At 32.9% G+C, this 20,288-nt stretch overlaps 1 protein-coding gene across 2 annotated transcripts; it reads left to right on the forward strand.

Moving 5' to 3' along the window:
• The first annotated feature begins 2,758 nt into the window (after window positions 1-2,758).
• Window positions 2,759-16,474, forward strand: LOC139485489 (protein sprouty homolog 2-like). 2 transcript variants are annotated; one of them, XM_071270002.1, is made up of 3 exons: window positions 2,759-2,867; window positions 3,357-3,461; window positions 11,856-16,474. In XM_071270002.1, the coding sequence occupies exon 3, from the start codon at window positions 11,927-11,929 to the stop codon at window positions 12,701-12,703; it is 777 nt and encodes a 258-aa protein (XP_071126103.1). In that variant the 5' UTR covers window positions 2,759-2,867; window positions 3,357-3,461; window positions 11,856-11,926; the 3' UTR covers window positions 12,704-16,474. The 2 variants fall into 2 exon arrangements, with proteins under 2 accessions (XP_071126103.1, XP_071126104.1); XM_071270003.1 differs by having other exon boundaries at window positions 2,844-2,862.
• Window positions 16,475-20,288: the final 3,814 nt, after the last annotated feature.

Genomic DNA, 20,288 nt, shown 5'->3' on the forward strand with positions numbered 1-20,288 from the left:
AGTTGTTATTCGCTCTGCATTGCTATTTTCACAATAAATTTGCATGTTTTGCTCATCTGGACCAAAATGCGAATTCAAGTTATTGGGTTTAGTCCATCCATCCTTTTTCTTTTATTTATAATTGAAAACAACCATCTTTTATGGTTTCTAGATTTGAATTACAGTGATCCTTGCGTCTGATTAATCTGCAGTTATCATCGACAATTAGTGAACATTAAAACATATAGAACATACAAAAACAGAGAGTCTATCATCAAAGAGGTGTCTTGTTTCTTAATAGTAACTGTTTGGTTGCCGTTTTTTAATTGCGATTGGAAGAAGGCGGTCGCGACGTTCGATTGCAATTATGCAACCGGACATGAGCAAAACTTTGCAAGTAAAATTTCAATATTGTCAACAGACCCATTTTGGTTTTATAGAAGTTTATGAAACTGTTGATACCGCGTTTATGGTTATAAACGCTCCTCAATTTTAAAATTTCAGTATGTTTTAACAACTTGCTGATTTTGACACTGTCGTCCAAAAGAAACAAATAGAGAAAATTGCCCCCATCAATAAAAGTTTAATCTACTTCCATCCTGTCGACTTAAGCAGAGACATATAATGCAATATGTCTCTGCTTTTAGTCACCTAAGTCATAGTTAACGAAATTAATAAGGACAATAAATTTTCAAAGCACGTGCTGGGGATTAAAAATTTGTGATTTATCGTAACATAGGTGACGAGTTCAATTTTGACAACAATGCATATCACTTTTTGTGATCATAACCCCTATACTCCTAATCAAAATGGTGCGCTAGGTCAAAATAATAATGTAATATTTTTTTTTTCTCGGCTGACATTTTTGACAAGAGAAGTCTTTTCAGAATAATAACCTTTTATGTGGAAAATTGCAACGACTTCCTGTGAATTTGATCCGAACGTGGGATAAAATAATTTTAAATTGTAAGATAAATTGGGGCCTTCTCGTTCGCATTGTTATTATATAACCTAAGTTGTCACACCCATAATTTATAGGTTCCGGGTATCCGTCGGGCAGGTGTGTTGTAATTATACAGGTGTGACAAACACATTTGTTCTTTTATATATTTAAATTTGAAAGGAAGTAGCGTTTCGTGTTTTTGTTCAGAGTCATCACTCTTTTTTCTCGTAGGTTTGTTTAGACTCACTTTTTTTATAACAGTGTAGTTCAGTACAAAACTGCTAACTTCAAACCGAAAAGTTTAACTCAATAGTCATTTTATCTCAGTCTGTTCTTATGTTGTACTGTTTCACCACTGTTCAAGGTTAGGGTAGGGTTGGACGGTCGCCCGCTATACCAATCATATATATATATATACATGTTTAACCCCGACACAATCTGTATGCATGTGCCTGTCCCAATTCAAGAGCCAATAATTCAGTGGTTGTCATTTGTTGCTATGCTAATATTTTTTTCGTTCATTATTTTTTACTTGAATCAAGGATTTGTAATAGACTATAAAAATCCTTGCTTAAATTAAGTCGTCATAAAGTTTTCTCATTGTTTTGTATTTGTCATTTCGGGGCCCTTTGTAGCTGACCATACGGTTTTAGTCACCGTTTCATCAACTACTGCATAAGGAGAATCGTGAACATCAGATGGTTTGGCAAATTAAAAAGCGAATACCTTTAAAGAAGAGCTGACCAAGAACATATTGACATCCAAAACAAGAATAGAAAATGGGTATGGATATAGTATATGGTATAGGCCAAACACTGTTAAAACCAACAAAAAACTTTTCACCTGGAACACTAGAAAAACTGGCGTTAAATAGAGGTACAGTATAGATGGAGGGAGTTCGTCAATGGCCTATGCTCCACAGAGGAGCCAATGACCTAATAAATAAGTAAGACGGTATGGGCTTTGCTCATTGTTGAAGGTCATACGGTGAACTCTGTGTCATTTAGTCTCTTGTGAAGAGTTGTCTCATTTGCAATCATACCAAATCATACGAAACACAGCCTTCATCTTAACATTGCTATTTAAAGACTCACTCTCGCAATAAGACGGTTTACTTTCTTGTCGGGGAAAATCAGAGGAGGGCGATCTGGAGAATGGAATCATTTGCTTCTTATGGGCAATCCCTCTATATCACATTAAAAAAATCACAAACAGTCGAGGGCCAGCTCTAGCTCTGTTAAACAAGCTCTAGCTTCAATTCAACATATGTTAAGGGGATGATCACTTGTTTTTGAGCGAGTATTTTAAAAGTATGGATATCCGCTGCGGATCCGCTCGAATGGACAGTATAAACATCATCTTAATTCGCCAAATTAGGGACCCAGGAGACTAGATCAGAGTATAACATACTAACAATATCATATTAGACATTATAAACAATAACATATATGCAATACACAGCCGAGAGATATTATGTGACATAACAAAAAAATACTATTAAAAGAAACACAAACACAAAGTATAAATCGAATAAAAAAGACAAAACAAGAAACATGTTTAAGATTATAAAAATGGATTTTTGATATGCCGTAATAAACTGTCAAGCATCTAACTAACTAGCAATAATTAAATTAGCTCTTCTTTGGTCAACTTTGATACCTGGGATCCACGTTCATTGATAAATGGCTATGCGATCATAAAGTTGAAGCGATTGGACAAGATCAATATGCTATTGAAAACTATTTCTATAGATATTTATTCATGCGAAAATACCTTGTTTATGGTTCGGATTTTAGTACACACAACGTATGAATGAATGAATGAATGAAATGAGATCACGTGTTTATGCTGTTCTCCCCTACGCTAATTTACGAGTAGACTGTTCCAAGAGGTCAACGTGTTGGGTTACGACTCAATAGCCAAATAGGGATTTTTCATGTGTAAGGTAAGATTTTGTCAAAAAATACAGTTTGAAAACATTGCTAGTGACAAATATGTAATGCATGATAATAGTTGGATGTAAATAATTTCTTCGTGCAGAAGATTTTATGTGAGAAAAGTCCGGTCCATTTCTCGTTCATTCATAATTACGTTGTAGCTGGCTGCGGCTAAAATTATGTGTATCGTGTATCGGTAGTTGAAGCAGTGATGTTTTACTGAGCGGGAATATACTTTCGACAAGGATTTTTTTCGCATGTGAGTTTGTTGATCACGTAAATGTGATTTATAGGATTGACTTTCGAACGGATTTTAAGAATTTCCGATAAAGGATGGTTTACAATTTCTACCGGATTATAACCAAGTGTTGGAAGTAGGCTCAATAAAATAAAGAGGGTGAATCTCTAGAAACATATGTGGATTATATTTATGTGATCGACCTGTATTTATTTCACAGGATTCTGTAAAATTATTTCTTCCTTTTCTATGATTTCAGAGATTGGATTTATAAACGTGTAAAACACAAGTTTTGTGAATGGATTTAAGATTGATGTGTGAGAAATAAAATTGGATTTATTGTGATGTTTATCACTAATTACAGGTAATTGTTTATTAATGCTAATTATCCTATTGTTTATTTGTCAATTAATATAATTTGAATATACTTTTACTTGATTAAACTATAAAAATCGGAAGTTGTGGCTCCCGTTGTATAATGATTAAATTAAGCCGTATATTGAATCCAATTCATTAATTGAATATTGGGTTCGGCATGTACGTCAGGTTCGCGTTTGTAAAAATAATGTCTGTTGGTAGGTTATAAATTATGTTTGTAAAAATAATGTCTGTTGGTAGGTTATAAATTATTTGGAATGTCCGAGATATCTATGAACTTGAAAGCATTTGTTAATTATGAAAATAGTTGGACTGAATTACATGTATATAATTTTGAGTTTTGATGGCTCTTAGAAAAATATGTGGCATGTAATTGAACTTTTGATGATTTTTAATTGATTTTCAATGTAGGGAGAATTCAAGTCATGAGACTACCATATCTATAAGACATCCCCAGTCCTCTTGCTCTGGAAGTTTTTGACCTTATGTAGTAAAATGTCAGTGTTAGATCATACATAATTTTATTAGAAATCGTTAAAGTTTTGTAAATAAAAAAATGTTTAATGAATTATTTGGCACTTACAATTAGCTGTCATGAACTTGATCATTCATGTAAGGTTTTTATCACTGAATACCAATCATAAATCCAGCGAAAAGAACTGCATGGATTAAAAAAAGCTGCAGGATTAAGTTTTTGATTTGCCTTTTGATTAAATGAATGAGCAGAAAGAAACAGACACCCTCTATGTAAATTATTTTCTTGTGTTTCTGAAAAGATGCTTTTAATTGAACTTCGAGTCATCCCTTGAAAAATAACAAATCCGGCCACAATTCTGTAAAACTCACCATAATAAATGTATATTGACCAGATTTGAAAAAAAACCAAATATTTCAATAGGGAATCCTGGGAGGGTGCATGTTTTGACATATGTTTTGACATCAGAAAAGAGATGTTAAAGATCCAAAAGGGACATTCTAACTTTAAAAGTCAAATAAATTAGGAACAACGAAAAAAAAGGTGAACATCAGGTCTTTGAAACACAACAAACAAAACTGAAGAATGAGCAAAACAACCCAATCAAAATTCGTGGATGAAATTGTTGGGCTGTAGTATATTTTTTCAAGAAATAACAGTACAGCTAAAACCCTGGCACTATTCACTTGCATTTATAAACATAAGTGGATAATGTGGTCAGGTTTTAATCAGAGCAGTATTTTTCTAGGCCTGAGTGAAATTTAGCTTGATTATAAATAATTGAAGTTTGTTGCTCACTTTTAAGTCCTGTGGCAAATACATGCTATACATAATCAGGAGGAGTAATTATATATAAAATTTAAAAAACCTGGAGAAATATAAATGAAAATTGATTTGTGAAACTCTACATTTCAAATTTTGTTAAATGGGTCATAGCTATTATTGGTTACATGCAGCCTAACCCCCTAGACTGGACAGGAAATACTAAATCTATTTGTAAAGATAAAAAAAGTTTTGGGAGAAATTGGCAAAGATTTCATTACAAAAAAGATACAGCTGAACATTCATGCATTTTTGGACAGAAAAGAATATACATTTTAAGCAATGACCGGACACATTCCGACACAAACAAGTGTCATTGAAATTTTAACACACACATGTATGTGACTGAACTTTATTCCATTTTATATATATAAGAAAAAATATTTCCTTTTTGATCATGCAATTAATTAATTATATATATCTTGACATTTTGTTTAAAGATGATAAATTCTGTCCAAGCATTTTCAATCTTTCAGTACTGAGTGTGTATAACAGAAAACAAACATGTACACAGTAACACTTATAAGCTACATGTATCTTTTTAAAACAATTGCCCATTAAAGTGCTTTAGTAAAAAGATGTTTTTGTTTTGAAAAGGCATTACGCTTCTCCTGTTGTAAAGAAAATCTAATATTTCCACAACATGAAGTTATGAACAAATGTGTTTAATATCATGAAGATGTTATACTAAATACATGTACATGTACTAAACATCTGTCCTCATACATTTACATGACCATGAAAATAATTTTAAAATTTATAATGATCACTGCAATAATATGTTATACAAAATGTGTTTTTGAAAAGAATACTTAGCAGGAACATCTTTTATAGGTACATACATGTACATGTAGTAGTTTAAAAAAAAAAAAGGATGTAGTACATGTATGTCAGTAGAAAATTTGAATAATAAATTCTTAATGGAACATGTGCTACCTTTGACTCCCAAAATTTTATGGATGAGTTTTTAAGCAATAGTGAATTAATATTCAACAATGACATGCTATGAATCTATCAAAATATGTCTACAAGGGCAAGATGCACATGTACATGTGTATATATACATGTACATGAATGATGCGTTGCAAATGTCTTTTCAGTTGTATCTTATTTTGAATTTGTATACCAACATTCATAAATTAGTATTGTAAATCTGGGATGGTGGGAATTTAAAAGAAAAAAGAATAGATGAACCATGTATATTATATTTCTTGATAATTTCTTCTGGATAGCTACATGTACATGTACAAATGTATGTCGAAGAAGAAAAAAAACATAAAATTCATTCAGTCAGTACTTATTGTACTTCATGTACAATGAACAATGTATGAATAATATTTTTATACTATGTTCATCAGCTATTGATATAGCCCTTTGTGGCCTATATACAGTATATATACATGTACATTTAAAAAGCTAGTCTAGATTTTTATATGAAAACTGGATTTTGTATGCATTTGTTTTACATTTTACATTTTTCTGGACCACCATAAGAAAATCTATTGCACAAAAATTTTAAGAGTCCTAACAAATTAATTGTAAAAATGTAGAGTTAAATTTGTTTAAAGAATAATCAAAACATGCACTACAGAATGAAGAGATGCCATATATATTCAGTCTACACCATTAGCCACTAGTCCCATGCCCCAGACTAGTAAATATTGATTTGGACTAGTAAAATTTTTATAAATTTTATATAGTCATATAGGGACAAGTTTTGATATTTAGTTTCCAGACTAGTAGATGAAAAAGTTTTTGGCGCAGACTGTATATTATAAGTCTGTGCACTTTTATTTCAAACTTTTCACTTTACCATTGTTTACAATGATCATACATGAATAATTCAATGCATTGCATAAATTTGGATGGTCAACAAGTAACATTGTTTCGTTGGCAATCATACATGGCCACATCTCTTTTTTTATTGATAAACATGAATGGTTTTGGATATATGTACAATGTACAAAAATGTATATTTGTAAAGGTGGAAGGGACTGTGTTGATCTTGCTTGATTGAAACTGAGTTGATAATATGGACTGCGATGACCTTGCTTACTGGAGTTGATGTAATGGACAGTGCTAACTTTTGTAGGTAGAGTTGATGTTAGAGATTGTAATAAAAGTATTGACCTTCAGCTTGCTCACTTGAGTTAATGTTATGAACTGTGTTGACCTTGCTCACTTGAGATTAAGTTAATGTTGTTGACGGTATTGACCTTACTCACTTGAGATTAAGTTAATGATGTTGACGGTATTGACCTTGCTCAGTTGAGTTAAAGCTAGATACTGGTTGACCTTGATCACTTGAGTTGATGTTAGGGACTGTGTTGACCTTGTTGAATTGAGTTGATGTTAGGGACTGTGTTGACCTTGCTCAGTTGAGTTAATGTTATGAAGTGTGTTGACCTTGCTCAGTTGAGTTGATGTTATGGACTGTGTTGACCTTGCTCATTTGAGTTAATGTTATTGACTGTGTTGACCTTGCTCAGTTGAGTTAATGTTAGGGACTGAGTTGACTTTACTCAGTTGATTTGATGTTAGGGACTGTGTTGACCTTGCTCTCTTGAGTTAATGTTAGGAACTTATTTGACTTTGCTCAATTGAGTTGATGTTATAGACGGTATTGACCTTGCTCAGTTGAGTTAAAGCTAGATACTGGTTGACTTTGATCACTTGAGTTGATGTTAGTGACTATGTTGACCTTGTTGAATTGAGTTGATGTTAGGGACTGTGTTGACCTTGCTCAGTTGAGTTGATGTTATGGACTGTGTTGACCATGCTCACTTGAGTTAATGTTATGAAGTGTGTTGACCTTGCTCAGTTGAGTTGATGTAATGGACTGTGTTGACCTTGCTCAGTTGAGTTAATGTTATGAAGTGTGTTGACCTTGCTCAGTTGTTAATGTTATGGACTGTGTTGACCTTGCTCAGTTGAGTTAATGTTATTGACTGTGTTGACCTTGCTCAGTTGAGTTAATGTTATGGACTGTGTTGACCTTGCTCACTTGAGTTAATGTTATGGACTGTGTCGACCTTGCTCAGTTGAGTTAATGTTATGGACTGTGCTGACCTTACGTACTGTGTTGACCTTGCTCACTTTAGTTAATGTTATTGACTGTGTTGACCTTGCTCAGTTGAGTTAATGTTATAGACTGTGTTGACCTTGCTTAGTTGAGTTAATGTTATGGACTGTGCTGACCTTTAGGACTGTGTTGACCTTGCTCACTTGAGTTAATGTTATGGACTATGCTGACCTTAAGGACTATGTTGACCTTGCTCACTTGAGTTAATGTTATGGACTGAGTTGACCTTGCTCAGTTGTTGATGTTATGGACTGTGTTGACCTTGCTTACTTTAGTTAATGTTATGGACTGTGTTGACCTTGCTCAGTTGAGTTAATGTTATGGACTGTGTTGACCTTGCACACTTGAGTTAATGTTAGGGACTGTGTTGACCTTGCTCAGTTGAGTTTATGTGAAGTACTGCTTAGACCTTGTACAGATGAGTTGATGTTATGGACTGAGTTGACCTTGCTCTCTTGTGATGATAATAGGGACTGTGTTGACCTTGCACACATGAGTTAATTTTAGGGACTGCATATATATACCTTGCTCAATTGAGTTAATGTTCAAAGCTGTGTTGAACTTGCTCAGTTGAGTAAATGTTTCACTTAAAAAGTCTTTGAGACTGTGTTGTCAGGACCTTGCTCAGTTGAGTTGATATTCAGAACTGTGTTGAACATGTTGACCTTGCCCAGTTGGGTTTTTGTAAGTGACTGTATTGACATTGCTTAGATGCAGTATGTTCATTACCAAGATGAAATAATGACAGCACTTTCTCTCTGGTAGTATTATATATATACATGTATATTAGTAATTTCTTGAATCCTAGGAATAGGAATTAGATGGGTTTTGTTTTGTCTCTTGTACAACCCTTCTCTTTCATTGCACTTTTCGTAATATAAATTTAAATTGTCTTTGATGCATTTAGATTCATATGCTTTTTTGGTAGAAATTTATTATAATATACACATTGTATATGAAAAGCATTACCAAATCTTACATGTACATTGTACATGTCAGAATAGAAAGTGTCCTGGGGAATATCTTAAAACAAAAATATCCAGGGGGCAAAATGTATGACCTCATGCAATGTTTCCACAAAATCAATAATCATGTATCTCTTATATACATTGTAGTATAATACTGCAAGCATATCTGAAAGCTTCCTTGTATGCAAAATTTCTACAGGCAAAATGTACTTTACTACAAGTATTGTCTTCAAGCAGCTCATTCAATAAATCACTGAATGCCAACTTTTCATAATATATTTACAAAGCAGTTACATGTAGCTATATATATATATGTACACACAATTCATCTTTTATGGTTGGGGGTGGGTATTTTTGTATTTATGTCATTTATTAAAATAATCAAACATGCTTACTCATTCCATTATGTCACATTAATATTTTTTTTCAATTTTTAATGGTTTTTCTCGCTCTAATCTGAAAATTGTCTCTAGAAATGTAGAAATAAAAAAAAACATTTTTTTTTTAATAATTTAATTACCCCAAAAAGATAAATGGTAGGTTTCTTAGGCGGCAGTAACGGATCCAGAAATTTTCGTAAGAGGGGGGCCCCTTCAGTCATGCTTCGGTGATTCCCTATTTAATAAACCAATTTTTTCCCAGAAAAGGGGGACCCAGGCCCCCTAAAAAACTCTTTAAATGCTCCTCATGGCGGCTCATCTACAGTGATTCAAATTTGGAATAGGAGTAGGGACTGATAGATTGAACCAGGTTTTACAGCATGCCAAATTTACCACTAGTTTACGACATGGACTCTCGAGCTCCCTTCCAATATATCTGTGTATCTGGAGCAAAACTCAAAACTCTCACTATAACAGTTTTTATTCACAAGCATATTGGTATAAAATTAACCACACCATTGTTACAGAACCCCGTCAGGGTCACCCCAAAGGTTGGAACATTGATGTTTGATCATTCTTGCATCTAAAAATATATAAGCATGCCACATATAAGGAGATTGACCCATCCATTTGAATTATTAAAGTCATGTTTAAAAATAATTTCTCTGTATATTCATAGCTACATGTTGGCGATGATGTTACAGTATGATATTTCTATTAAACACTTGAAACTTAAAAACTTCCAACATTATTTTAAAAGTTTAATTGTTTAAACAGTTTAAATTTTACACAAAAAATGTACATGCTAAAAACATGACACTGGTTGATATTTATTGTGGGAATGAAATGGCAAAAATCATAAAATGCATTCTCTGCGACACTGTTATGGTGTGATTGAGCGTTACCAACTGTGTGAAAGTCACCTTCACGTACAAAATGAACACAAACTTCAAAGTTTTTGTACTTTAAAACTTTGAAATATTGTTAAATTAGATGACTAAGGTAGTTTAAAAATTTCTGAGTGTCATAAACATTTTTTTTTTACCTGGTACAATACAGCCACAAGTACATACTATAAATATTGATCAATAGTTAAATGCTCCATCAGTGTTTTTGCCAGCATGTGCCCTAGAGATAGATTGTTTCAATTCATGGCTCGTACCAAGCAGATGGCAGGGTGATTTGAGTCACAAAGTTTTATATATATTATATGTATGAATTTTTAATAGAAAATCGATGTTAAATAGTTGGTGACAGCAGCTGGAATACAAATGAGATTATATTTACACATCAGTTGAATGGCACCACGATTCACCTAAATATAACTTGTTAACAAATATCGGCCTTTTTTTCTTCATTCAATTTGAAAATCAGACTGCATATGCATGAATGAGATTAAACCAATGGCCATGGGGTGCACAAAGATTTGATCAGTGGTTTATTGCAAAAGATTGTTGAACATTGATGAACCCAAATGCAAAATTTTTGAAAAAAATTAAATCAAATCTCTTCTGAATATTTTGCAAATACACAATGTATCATCATATTTTTTTCTTTTTAATTAACAGTAAATTGTACATGTGCACACTAAAAAGATTTAGTAAGTGCATGTATGCATAGGGACATAAACTCAGAATTGCTTTTTTATAAAGGGAATAATTCTCATTTGTATTAATAGTTTCTAATGAAATAAGTCCTGATTTTATACCAGAGGTTCTTTTACCAGACCTTTTTCAGATAAAGTGGCTACATGTATTTTGGAGTGCAAATGTATTACTATGTTGTCTCAAGCCCTGACATGTATTTGTAAGAATACTTAAGAAGTCTTCAGACTAATGTTGGAAATAAGCTAAACCCACTATCTTGTAATAATAACTTATAAGTTATATTTATATAACACTTTTGTATACCTATTAACAATCTATTCATCCACAGGACATACATAATGCATGCTTTAAAGTCTAAGTAATTCATGAATTAACTATAAGCATGATAAGCACCAATAGCTATGTAATGTGTTTCACAATGACATTGTATAAAGTTAATATTACACTTTGAAAAAAAATATCTAATTGATGTAAGAATTTACAATGTGTATCAATTCAAATACATGGTGAAATATATTAAAGTTGAGTTTCCTTTTAACATGTTTAATCTGTATTCTCTGCCACTTTGATGTCTTGAGATGATTCCAACCTTCGCCAGATGTGTTGACCCTATATACTCTATTAGATATTGAATGATCTCAGGGCAGTTGCACACCTCACTCCACTTGGGTTCTCCCTCCTGAAATCCTGGAAATCTGTGCACTGTCAAAAGCATTTTTATAGATAGAAAAAAATATGTGCTTTACTCAAATATACATGTACATTGTACGTCTTTATATTTATTTATTTATTTATTTATTAATGAAATGCACATTTATACCCCTGGGGGTTGAAGGCATATACAAACAATACAATACAATATACACAATAGAAAAATTAACATATTAAACATCATATATAAAGTGGTAAAACAGTAATATTTATGCAGGCGTTGTGTCCACTCCCCTCAGTGCAAATGACTAGTTATTCTCTAAATCTGATTTTATTTGTAAAAAAAGACTACAATTTAAACTATTTTTACTGACCTATTTCTTGTTTATTTTCAGATTTAAAGAGAGATCATGAGCTGAAATCTGTGATCAAATACTTGAAATATGACTATAGACTCAAATATGTTATGAGATCGAGTCAGCTTCGACAGCCTCGGCAAACTTTACCTCCTCCTGATGCGGGAGGATTTATAACTCTTGATCAGATACGACCTCACCCACGGGTTCAAAATGACTATATAGACAGTCCGCCACGACCAAAACCCCCGGGCAATTTGAAAACCATCAGCTCTGGGGGAAGTGGTATTGTATCTACGCTACGAGAGAATCAGAATAACCGTACACGAGGACTACGCAGTTTGAACACTCATATTATCAGTGCACCACCATTGACTAATGTTTCACCTCCATTGAAAAAGGATCCGGTCATAAAGGAGGATGATTCGATTATTTGCAAAAAATGCCACAAGTGTCGATGTGGAGCATGTACAGATCCACAGGAGTTACCGAGTAAGTGGCTGTGTGGGAACACGTGCCATGTGAGTGGACAATGTTGTATAGAGACAGCATCATGTTATTGTTGTGTACAGGCAGTGTTTTATCACTGTGGTGGGAAGGACGAACAAGACGCAGACTATGACTGTTTGGCTGATCCGTGTGCTTGTTGCAGTCAGCCTAATTGTGTTAAAAGATGGACGTGCATGGCACTAATGGCTCTCTGTCTACCATGTCTCTGTTGTTACTGGCCAATGAAAGGGTGTCTAAAGTGCTGCACAATGTGTTATAACAAGTGTCGGAAGAAAGGTTGCCGGTGTGCAAAAAACTCCAAACCTAAAAAAATTGAAAACGGGTCACAGTCTCCTAGAAGACTTTTATTGATTGAATCAGACTCGTCTAGTGCGTGATAATTGTGATATGTTGTATTTGTTCTATTGCATTCTAAAATGCTGCGTGGTGAAGGTGAAGGACACGATGTGATGATGCATTTTCAAATAGCTTCTGTGATGTGACGTTCATTGAGAAATAAATCCTGGAATTCTCTGTTTTTAAGGCTAATTAAATCAAAATGGTGTCTTTGAATAGAATAGTATAACTTCATTGGCTTTATTAAAAAAAAATCTGTTTGACACCCTAAAAATGTTTACCTCTTGAAAAAAAATATTAAGCAGAATTTTAGACAATCTAGTAATATACATTGTACATGTACAAATTATACACTTTCAAATTTAAATTCATTCAGAAACCACAGTGACACACCAGATTTTTCAATTTTTACTCATCATTTTGAGGTGACAGATTTATTTTTCAATTTTACAATTTAAAAACTTTGGAACTTTGATAAAACATCCAGAACAGTGAATTTGCATCATTTTTGAAGTGTCATATCAGAGAATAAAATGATTTAGTTTGTGTTTCAAATTAGTTGATAGTTCTGATTCAAATGGCTAAAAATATGGTCATTCTGCGTGGACCATCAAGATGCACTGCAAAATTATCGTTGAATTTTTTTTAAATAAATGGATTCAAATTGATTTATAAATGTTTTTTCTTTTTTTAAATCATACAGAAGTACTGTAAACTTTTTTTTAAATTGATAATTTTAATTTATCAAAAAAATATTTTTTCAATTTTTTAGACAGTTTAGAAATGTTATCTGTTTATAAATATAATTGAATATCTTTTTTTAGTGATGATGAAATTGAATCCAATTATTTCCAAAAAATTTGACAAAAATGGCATATACTGTGATTTGTTGTTTTTTCTTTTTGTTTAATTGTTGTCTAGTGTTGTTTACATTTTCAGTGTAGAATCTGCATTATTTTTTTCTTACAACAAATTTAAATGTAGAAAAGATCTGTTTAACTGCACAGTCATTATTTTAAAGAATCAGAAAACATCAGAATAGTTGTAATTTGTATTGAGAAAGCCATTGTGCATTTATTTTGCATGTCTTTCCCCTTTCCTAAGGCTACCTTCAGCAAAATTAAGAGGTTTTCTTATGAAAGGGGAACAAATGACGCCGTTTGCGGGTTGATTCTCTGTACATTGAAATTTGGGTAGATTGTTTTCGTTAAAATATTTTTTTCGTTAAAAGGCAAATGTTACAAATCCTATTTTGATGTACAGATAAGCATATTACTGCACTGTTTGAAAGAAAAGGGATTTAAATAAATAATCTAGTCTCAGGTACAGTTACTCGGTTGCATAAAATGTGTTTTAGTTTGTTTATTTTTATATAAGTAACAGAAATATGTATAATATTATATACTTTTTTTCTTTTTTTTTTGGCAAGATAATATTTCTTTCGAGCTTAATTCTTTTCTAACTAAAAAATGTATTTTATTTAAGTTCTCATGGGTCTAATGTCAGTTTCAGAAAAGGACTCAAAATAATTACTTTTAACTTCCATTAAAAAATCACACTTCTGCGTCCATATAAAAATAAATAATTCTAAATTAAACCCATAACTTATGCACAAAAATGTATGTGTTGGCCAGCAGAGCCTGTTCAGAATTCACTGTTTCATAATCTAAAGAGTATGGATAATTTCAATTCTTGGTAAATTCAACCAATCAAACAACATCTTATGAAAACAATGATACATCATTGGTTAATTACCTTTTGTTTGAAGGCATTGTCAACCAATCATAATAATCTTTTACGAAAATAATGTAACACCATTGGTTGAATGACCATTCTTGGAGGCATTATCAACCAATCATAATGTAAAAATATGTGTAATTTTTCTAAATTAATACCTAGAATATGTATTAGATTCTGAAACAATGAATTAATGATTCTGTTTTTCTGTTATTAATGTTAGCTTTAATTCTGTGAGACCAATCTTGTGTTCAGGTTGTTCTTTGTGGTTTTTAGTAGAATCACTGCCATGTTTTTCTGAAAACGACAGATTATAAATTATTTTATTAATGATTATAAATTTTTGTTTTGTTTCAAATGTGATCAATTATAAAAATGGTGTAAATTTTCTTTGAGAATATTGTAAATATATCTGTTAGTTTGTACATAAGAAATGCAGTAATGTTGTCTCTATGGATGTGCCAAGGAGTGCAATGTGTGCTCCTTAACCATGCTTACAATGCACAATTTAGTTGTATTTCTTTTTTGAGTGTGCTGTAGATATAAATGTTATGACTAAACAAATCATGAAATATAAACTGTACAAAATGTCATGGTTAAATTTATTCATGTATTGCATCTTTTTTCATTTTGAATGCAAAATTTATATATGCCAAAATGTATTTGTAATAATATTGAACAAAAACACAAAATATTGTGGCTGGAATTTTTATACTGAAACTTTATCACGCAATGAAATTTCTTTATATCCTTTTACTATCTTAAACTTCATCCAAGAAAAGAATAGAAAAGTTAATAAAAACATGTTTTTTAATTGTTATTCAAATGGACTTAAATTTCAGGACTAGTGCCCTACAATTTAATTTTGCGGTAAATTTTATTAGGTGATTAGCAGTAATTTTTCACTCGGTGTTAAGTACTATCATTCAAAAGTAACTAATTTTACAAGTAGGTATTTAAATTATTATTGTATCAAGTATTGGACCAAATCAATGGAATCAATTAGATATATTTAAATAAGAAATTAACAAATTTGCTGAATGGGAAAAGTAAATGGTGGTAAAATGATTTGGCCCAATATAGTGAGATGTCCTTTTTGAGTAGAGTGGGTCTTCCGTTGTTATAAGGAATTCCCCTTGTCACGATCCGAGCATTTTGACACTTAAGTTCTAGGTCTTAGTTTTAACTGCCAACATTTGAGTAGGGCAATCCAAAGATATACCTCATATAAGGAAAATTTATCATGTTAAATATGATATGCAAATTCAATATTTTTATATATGTTGGTCCAATTTTTAACTACCGAAAAGATTTCAAATACTATTCATAATTTTTTATCCTGTTGATATGGTGCACTATTACATAGAATTATTAAGCCTGAATTTTTCAGAAAATTCAAAAGTAACAAACATTACTTGTATTTTATTATATCTGTTGTTACATCAAATATTGAACAAAAATTTAAAAGTAAATATGACCAGTTTTAGGTATAAAAATTCATGTTTTTACGTCATATCCCATACAGAAGTTGTAAAGCCATGCTTTATATTGTTATGTATAAAGATCTGTGGTTAACTGGAGGTGTAAACAATGAATGCACAATTAATTTTTTCGTGATAGGAATTCTCATTGTTGACTATGATGTAAGGGGAGATAATTTTCACCTTTGAACTTTTATTGAATTGATAAACGAAGTAATTCTCCTTATTCATGATTAAAAGGATAACAGATGAAACTGGTTTCTTATGCTTCATAATTGAAGTGTAGAATAAAACTTACACTGGGCTCTCTCCCTCCTTTTAACTTATCATGACGTATAAATTAAACATACCTCAAGATTTAAACAAAGCCAACAATTTATTCAGTTTTACTACACATGTAGCTAGTCTGATGACATTGGCCTACAGTCAACCACAGATGCCTCCTTGTTTGTTAGAATCAAATTATTGTTATATTGTTATAGCATGTACTGTACATACTATAGTGTTTGCTTTGTTGTACAGTCGACACAAATCATATGATGAAATTGTGGCTGTATATAAAGAGAAAATATAAATCGTATCATAAAAGCTGAATTGGTCTTTATTTTTTATAATGAACACAACTGAACATGCAAGTCTTGATACTTTAGGTGGTTTTTTTTTGCCCTTTTAGAAGAGGTGCATTTGGTTTTCAGGTCTGTCTGTCTGTTTGTTCTATATCAAGCTAAAGTTTTATAGTTAAAGGCAGTTTCTGGCTCATCAAATTGAAACTTGGATGTTGTATGATTGTCTATGAGGCAACAATTGTTCATTATGAAGTGAAAGTTTTTACAATGTATGCAGAATTAGGATTATGGCACCGATTTCAAGCTTCATTGAAAATAGAAATGTAACGGTGTGAGCAGGCATGAAATATATGGTCCCTATAGCTAATACTGGTTGGCACAAGAGTGTACGAGGGATATTACATATGCTATAATAAGGCTATGTATGAGTGCCAATAAGACAAATATCCTCTAAAGGAAACTGCATGATTTTAACAAAAAACAAAACTCATACTTTTAAATAAGGTATAAGAGATCCAGACATGAGTGAACTGGAATCAATTTAAAAGGGAAAAAAACTAACTGCCTGATTTATGCATTAAAGAACAAACAAAAAACAAATAAGGCAGCCAGCAACCATAACAACTGATTGACACTTGATAAGGTTTATGTCTGTAATTACAAGCTTCATATTATAAAGTCAAATCTATACAGTATTTTACAGTATATGACTAAACACAAACAAAATAACAAAAATGAAATACCAAACACAATAGTAACACGTACCAACACAAATACCAAACAGAATAATGAAAAAAAATATTCTAGTACCTTTAAAGACTTGTCTGAACACATCAGTGAGACAAGGAATACAGACTAAATATTGTCTTGTTAGATATTTTACACAGTATACATGTTATGACAAACAGACTAGTTGGACATGCAGGTAATGGAAAGCTGGAAATCTCATACAAAAGTGAACATTGAGGCATTTATCACAAAAAAAAATTGAGACAGGTATACCTAACAGACAAGCTAGACATGTATAAACAAAGAGACATAATATACCCTACAGAACATTGAGATATGTACTACCAACAGAATAGGGAGAAATGGCATACCCAATAGAATAGGGAGAAATGGCATACCCAATAGAACATTCAGACAGTTAATACCAAAACAACATTGAGACATGTATTACCAACAGAATAGGGAGAAATGGCATACCCAATATTACAGTGAGATATGAATAACCAACAGAATAAAGAGAAATGACATACCCAATAGAATAGGGAGTAATGGCATACCCAATAGAATAGGGAGTAATGGCATACCCAATAGAATAGGGAGTAATGGCATACCCAATAGAATAGGGAGTAATGGCATACCCAATGGAATAGGGAGTAATGGCATACCCAATAGAATAGGGAGTAATGGCATACCCAATGGAATAGGGAGTAATGGCATACCCAATAGAATAGGGAGTAATGGCATACCCAATAGAATAGGGAGTAATGGCATACCCAATAGAATAGGGAGTAATGGCATACCAAATGGAATAGGGAGTAATGACATACCCAATAGAATAGGGAGTAATGGCATACCCAATGGAATAGGGAGTAATGGCATACCCAATAGAATAGGGAGTAATGGCATACCCAATGGAATAGGGAGTAATGGCATACCCAATAGAATAGGGAGTAATGGCATACCCAATGGAATAGGGAGTAATGGCATACCCAATGGAATAGGGAGTAATGGCATACCCAATAGAATAGGGAGTAATGGCATACCCAATAGAATAGGGAGTAATGGCATACCCAATAGAATAGGGAGTAATGGCATACCCAATAGAACAGTCAGACAGTTAATATCAAAAACAACATTGAAACATGTATTACCAAACATGGTATACCAAAAGGATCATTAAAACATGTTATTCAAAATACAAGGGCGGATCCAGTCATTTAAAAAAGGGGGTTCGAACTATGTGTCCCCATTCAAATGCATTGATCGTCCAAAAAAAAGGGGGGTTCCAACCCCCGGATCCGCCACTGAAGTAGAATAGTAAGACATGTAACATAAAAAGGAACATTGAGACATGTTTTGTCAAGCTGACTAGTGCGACAATACTAAACAGAACATTGAAACACATATTACCAAAGGAAACATTGAGACATGTTTTGTCAAGCGAACTAGTGAGACGATACTAAACAGAACATTGAAACACATATTGCCAAAGGGAACATGGAGATATGTTTTGTCAAGCTGACTAGTGAGACGATACTAAACAGAACATTGAAACACATATTGCCAAAGGGAACATGGAGACATTTTTTGTCAAGCGAACTAGTGAGACGATACTAAACAGAACATTGAAACACATATTGCCAAAGGGAACATGGAGACATGTTTTGTCAAGCTGACTAGTTAGGCGATACTAAACAGAACATTGAAACACATATTGCCAAAGGGAACATGGAGACATGTTTTGTCAAGCTGACTAGTGAGACGATACTAAACAGAACATTGAAACACATATTACCAAAGGGAACATTGAGACATGTTTTGTCAAGCTGACTAGTGAGACGATACTAAACAGAACATTGAAACACATATTACCAAAGGGAACATTGAGACATGTTTTGTCAAGCTGACTAGTGAAACGTGTAGTACCAAACTGATCAGTGAGAAATCATCATGTAATACCAATCAGAACATTGAGACATGTAAAACAAAACAGAACGTATAGACATGTACCAAACAAAACATTGTGACATGTAATACCAAACAAAATGTTGAGACATGAAATACCAAAGAGAACCGTAAGAAATCTTCACGTAATACCAAAAAAGAAATCGGAGACATGTTATTTCAGTCAGAACATTTTGACCTGTAATACCGTAAAGAACATTGAGACATGTAATACAGAACAGAGCATTGATTTTGTAATACAAAACAAAACATTGAGACATGTTATACCAAACTGACCAGTATGGCATGTAACACAAAAACAGAACAGTGAGACATGTAATACCAAAACAGACCAGTTAGACATGTAATACCAAAAACAGACCAGTGGGACTTGTAGTACCAAAACAGGCTATTGAGACATGTAATACCAAAAATAGACCAGTGAGACATGTAATGCCAAAACAGACCAGTGAGACATGTAATGCCAAAACAGAACAGTGAGACATGTAATACCAAAACAGACCAGTGAGACATGTAATGCCAAAACAGACCAGTGAGACATGTAATGCCAAAAACAGACCAGTGAGACATGTAATGCCAAAACAGAACAGTGAGACATGTAATACCAAAACAGACCAGTGGGACTTTTAGTACCAAAAACAGACCAGTGGGACTTGTAGTACCAAAACAGGCTATTGAGACATATAATACCAAAAATAGACCGGTGAGATATGTAATGCCAAAACAGAACAGTGAGACATGTAATACTAAAAACAGACCAGTGGGACTTGTAGTACCAAAACAGGCTATTGAGACATATAATACCAAAACAGACCAGTGAGATATGTTATACCAAAACAGACCAGTGAGATATGTTATACCAAAACAGACCAGTGAGACATGTAATACCAAAACAGACCAGTGAGACATGTAATACCAAAACAGACCAGTGAGTAATGTAATACCAAAAACAGACCAGTGAGACATGTAATATCAAAACAGACTAGTGAGACATGTAATACCAAAACAGACTAGTGAGACATGTTATACCAAAAACAGACCAGTGGGACTTGTAGTACCAAAACAGACCAGTGGGACTTGTAGTACCAAAACAGGCTATTGAGACATGTAATACCAAAAACAGACCAGTGAGACATGTAATATCAAAA

This window comes from Mytilus edulis, chromosome 8 (assembly GCF_963676685.1).
Source record: "Mytilus edulis chromosome 8, xbMytEdul2.2, whole genome shotgun sequence".
Classification (NCBI taxonomy): Eukaryota; Metazoa; Mollusca; class Bivalvia; order Mytilida; family Mytilidae; genus Mytilus; species Mytilus edulis.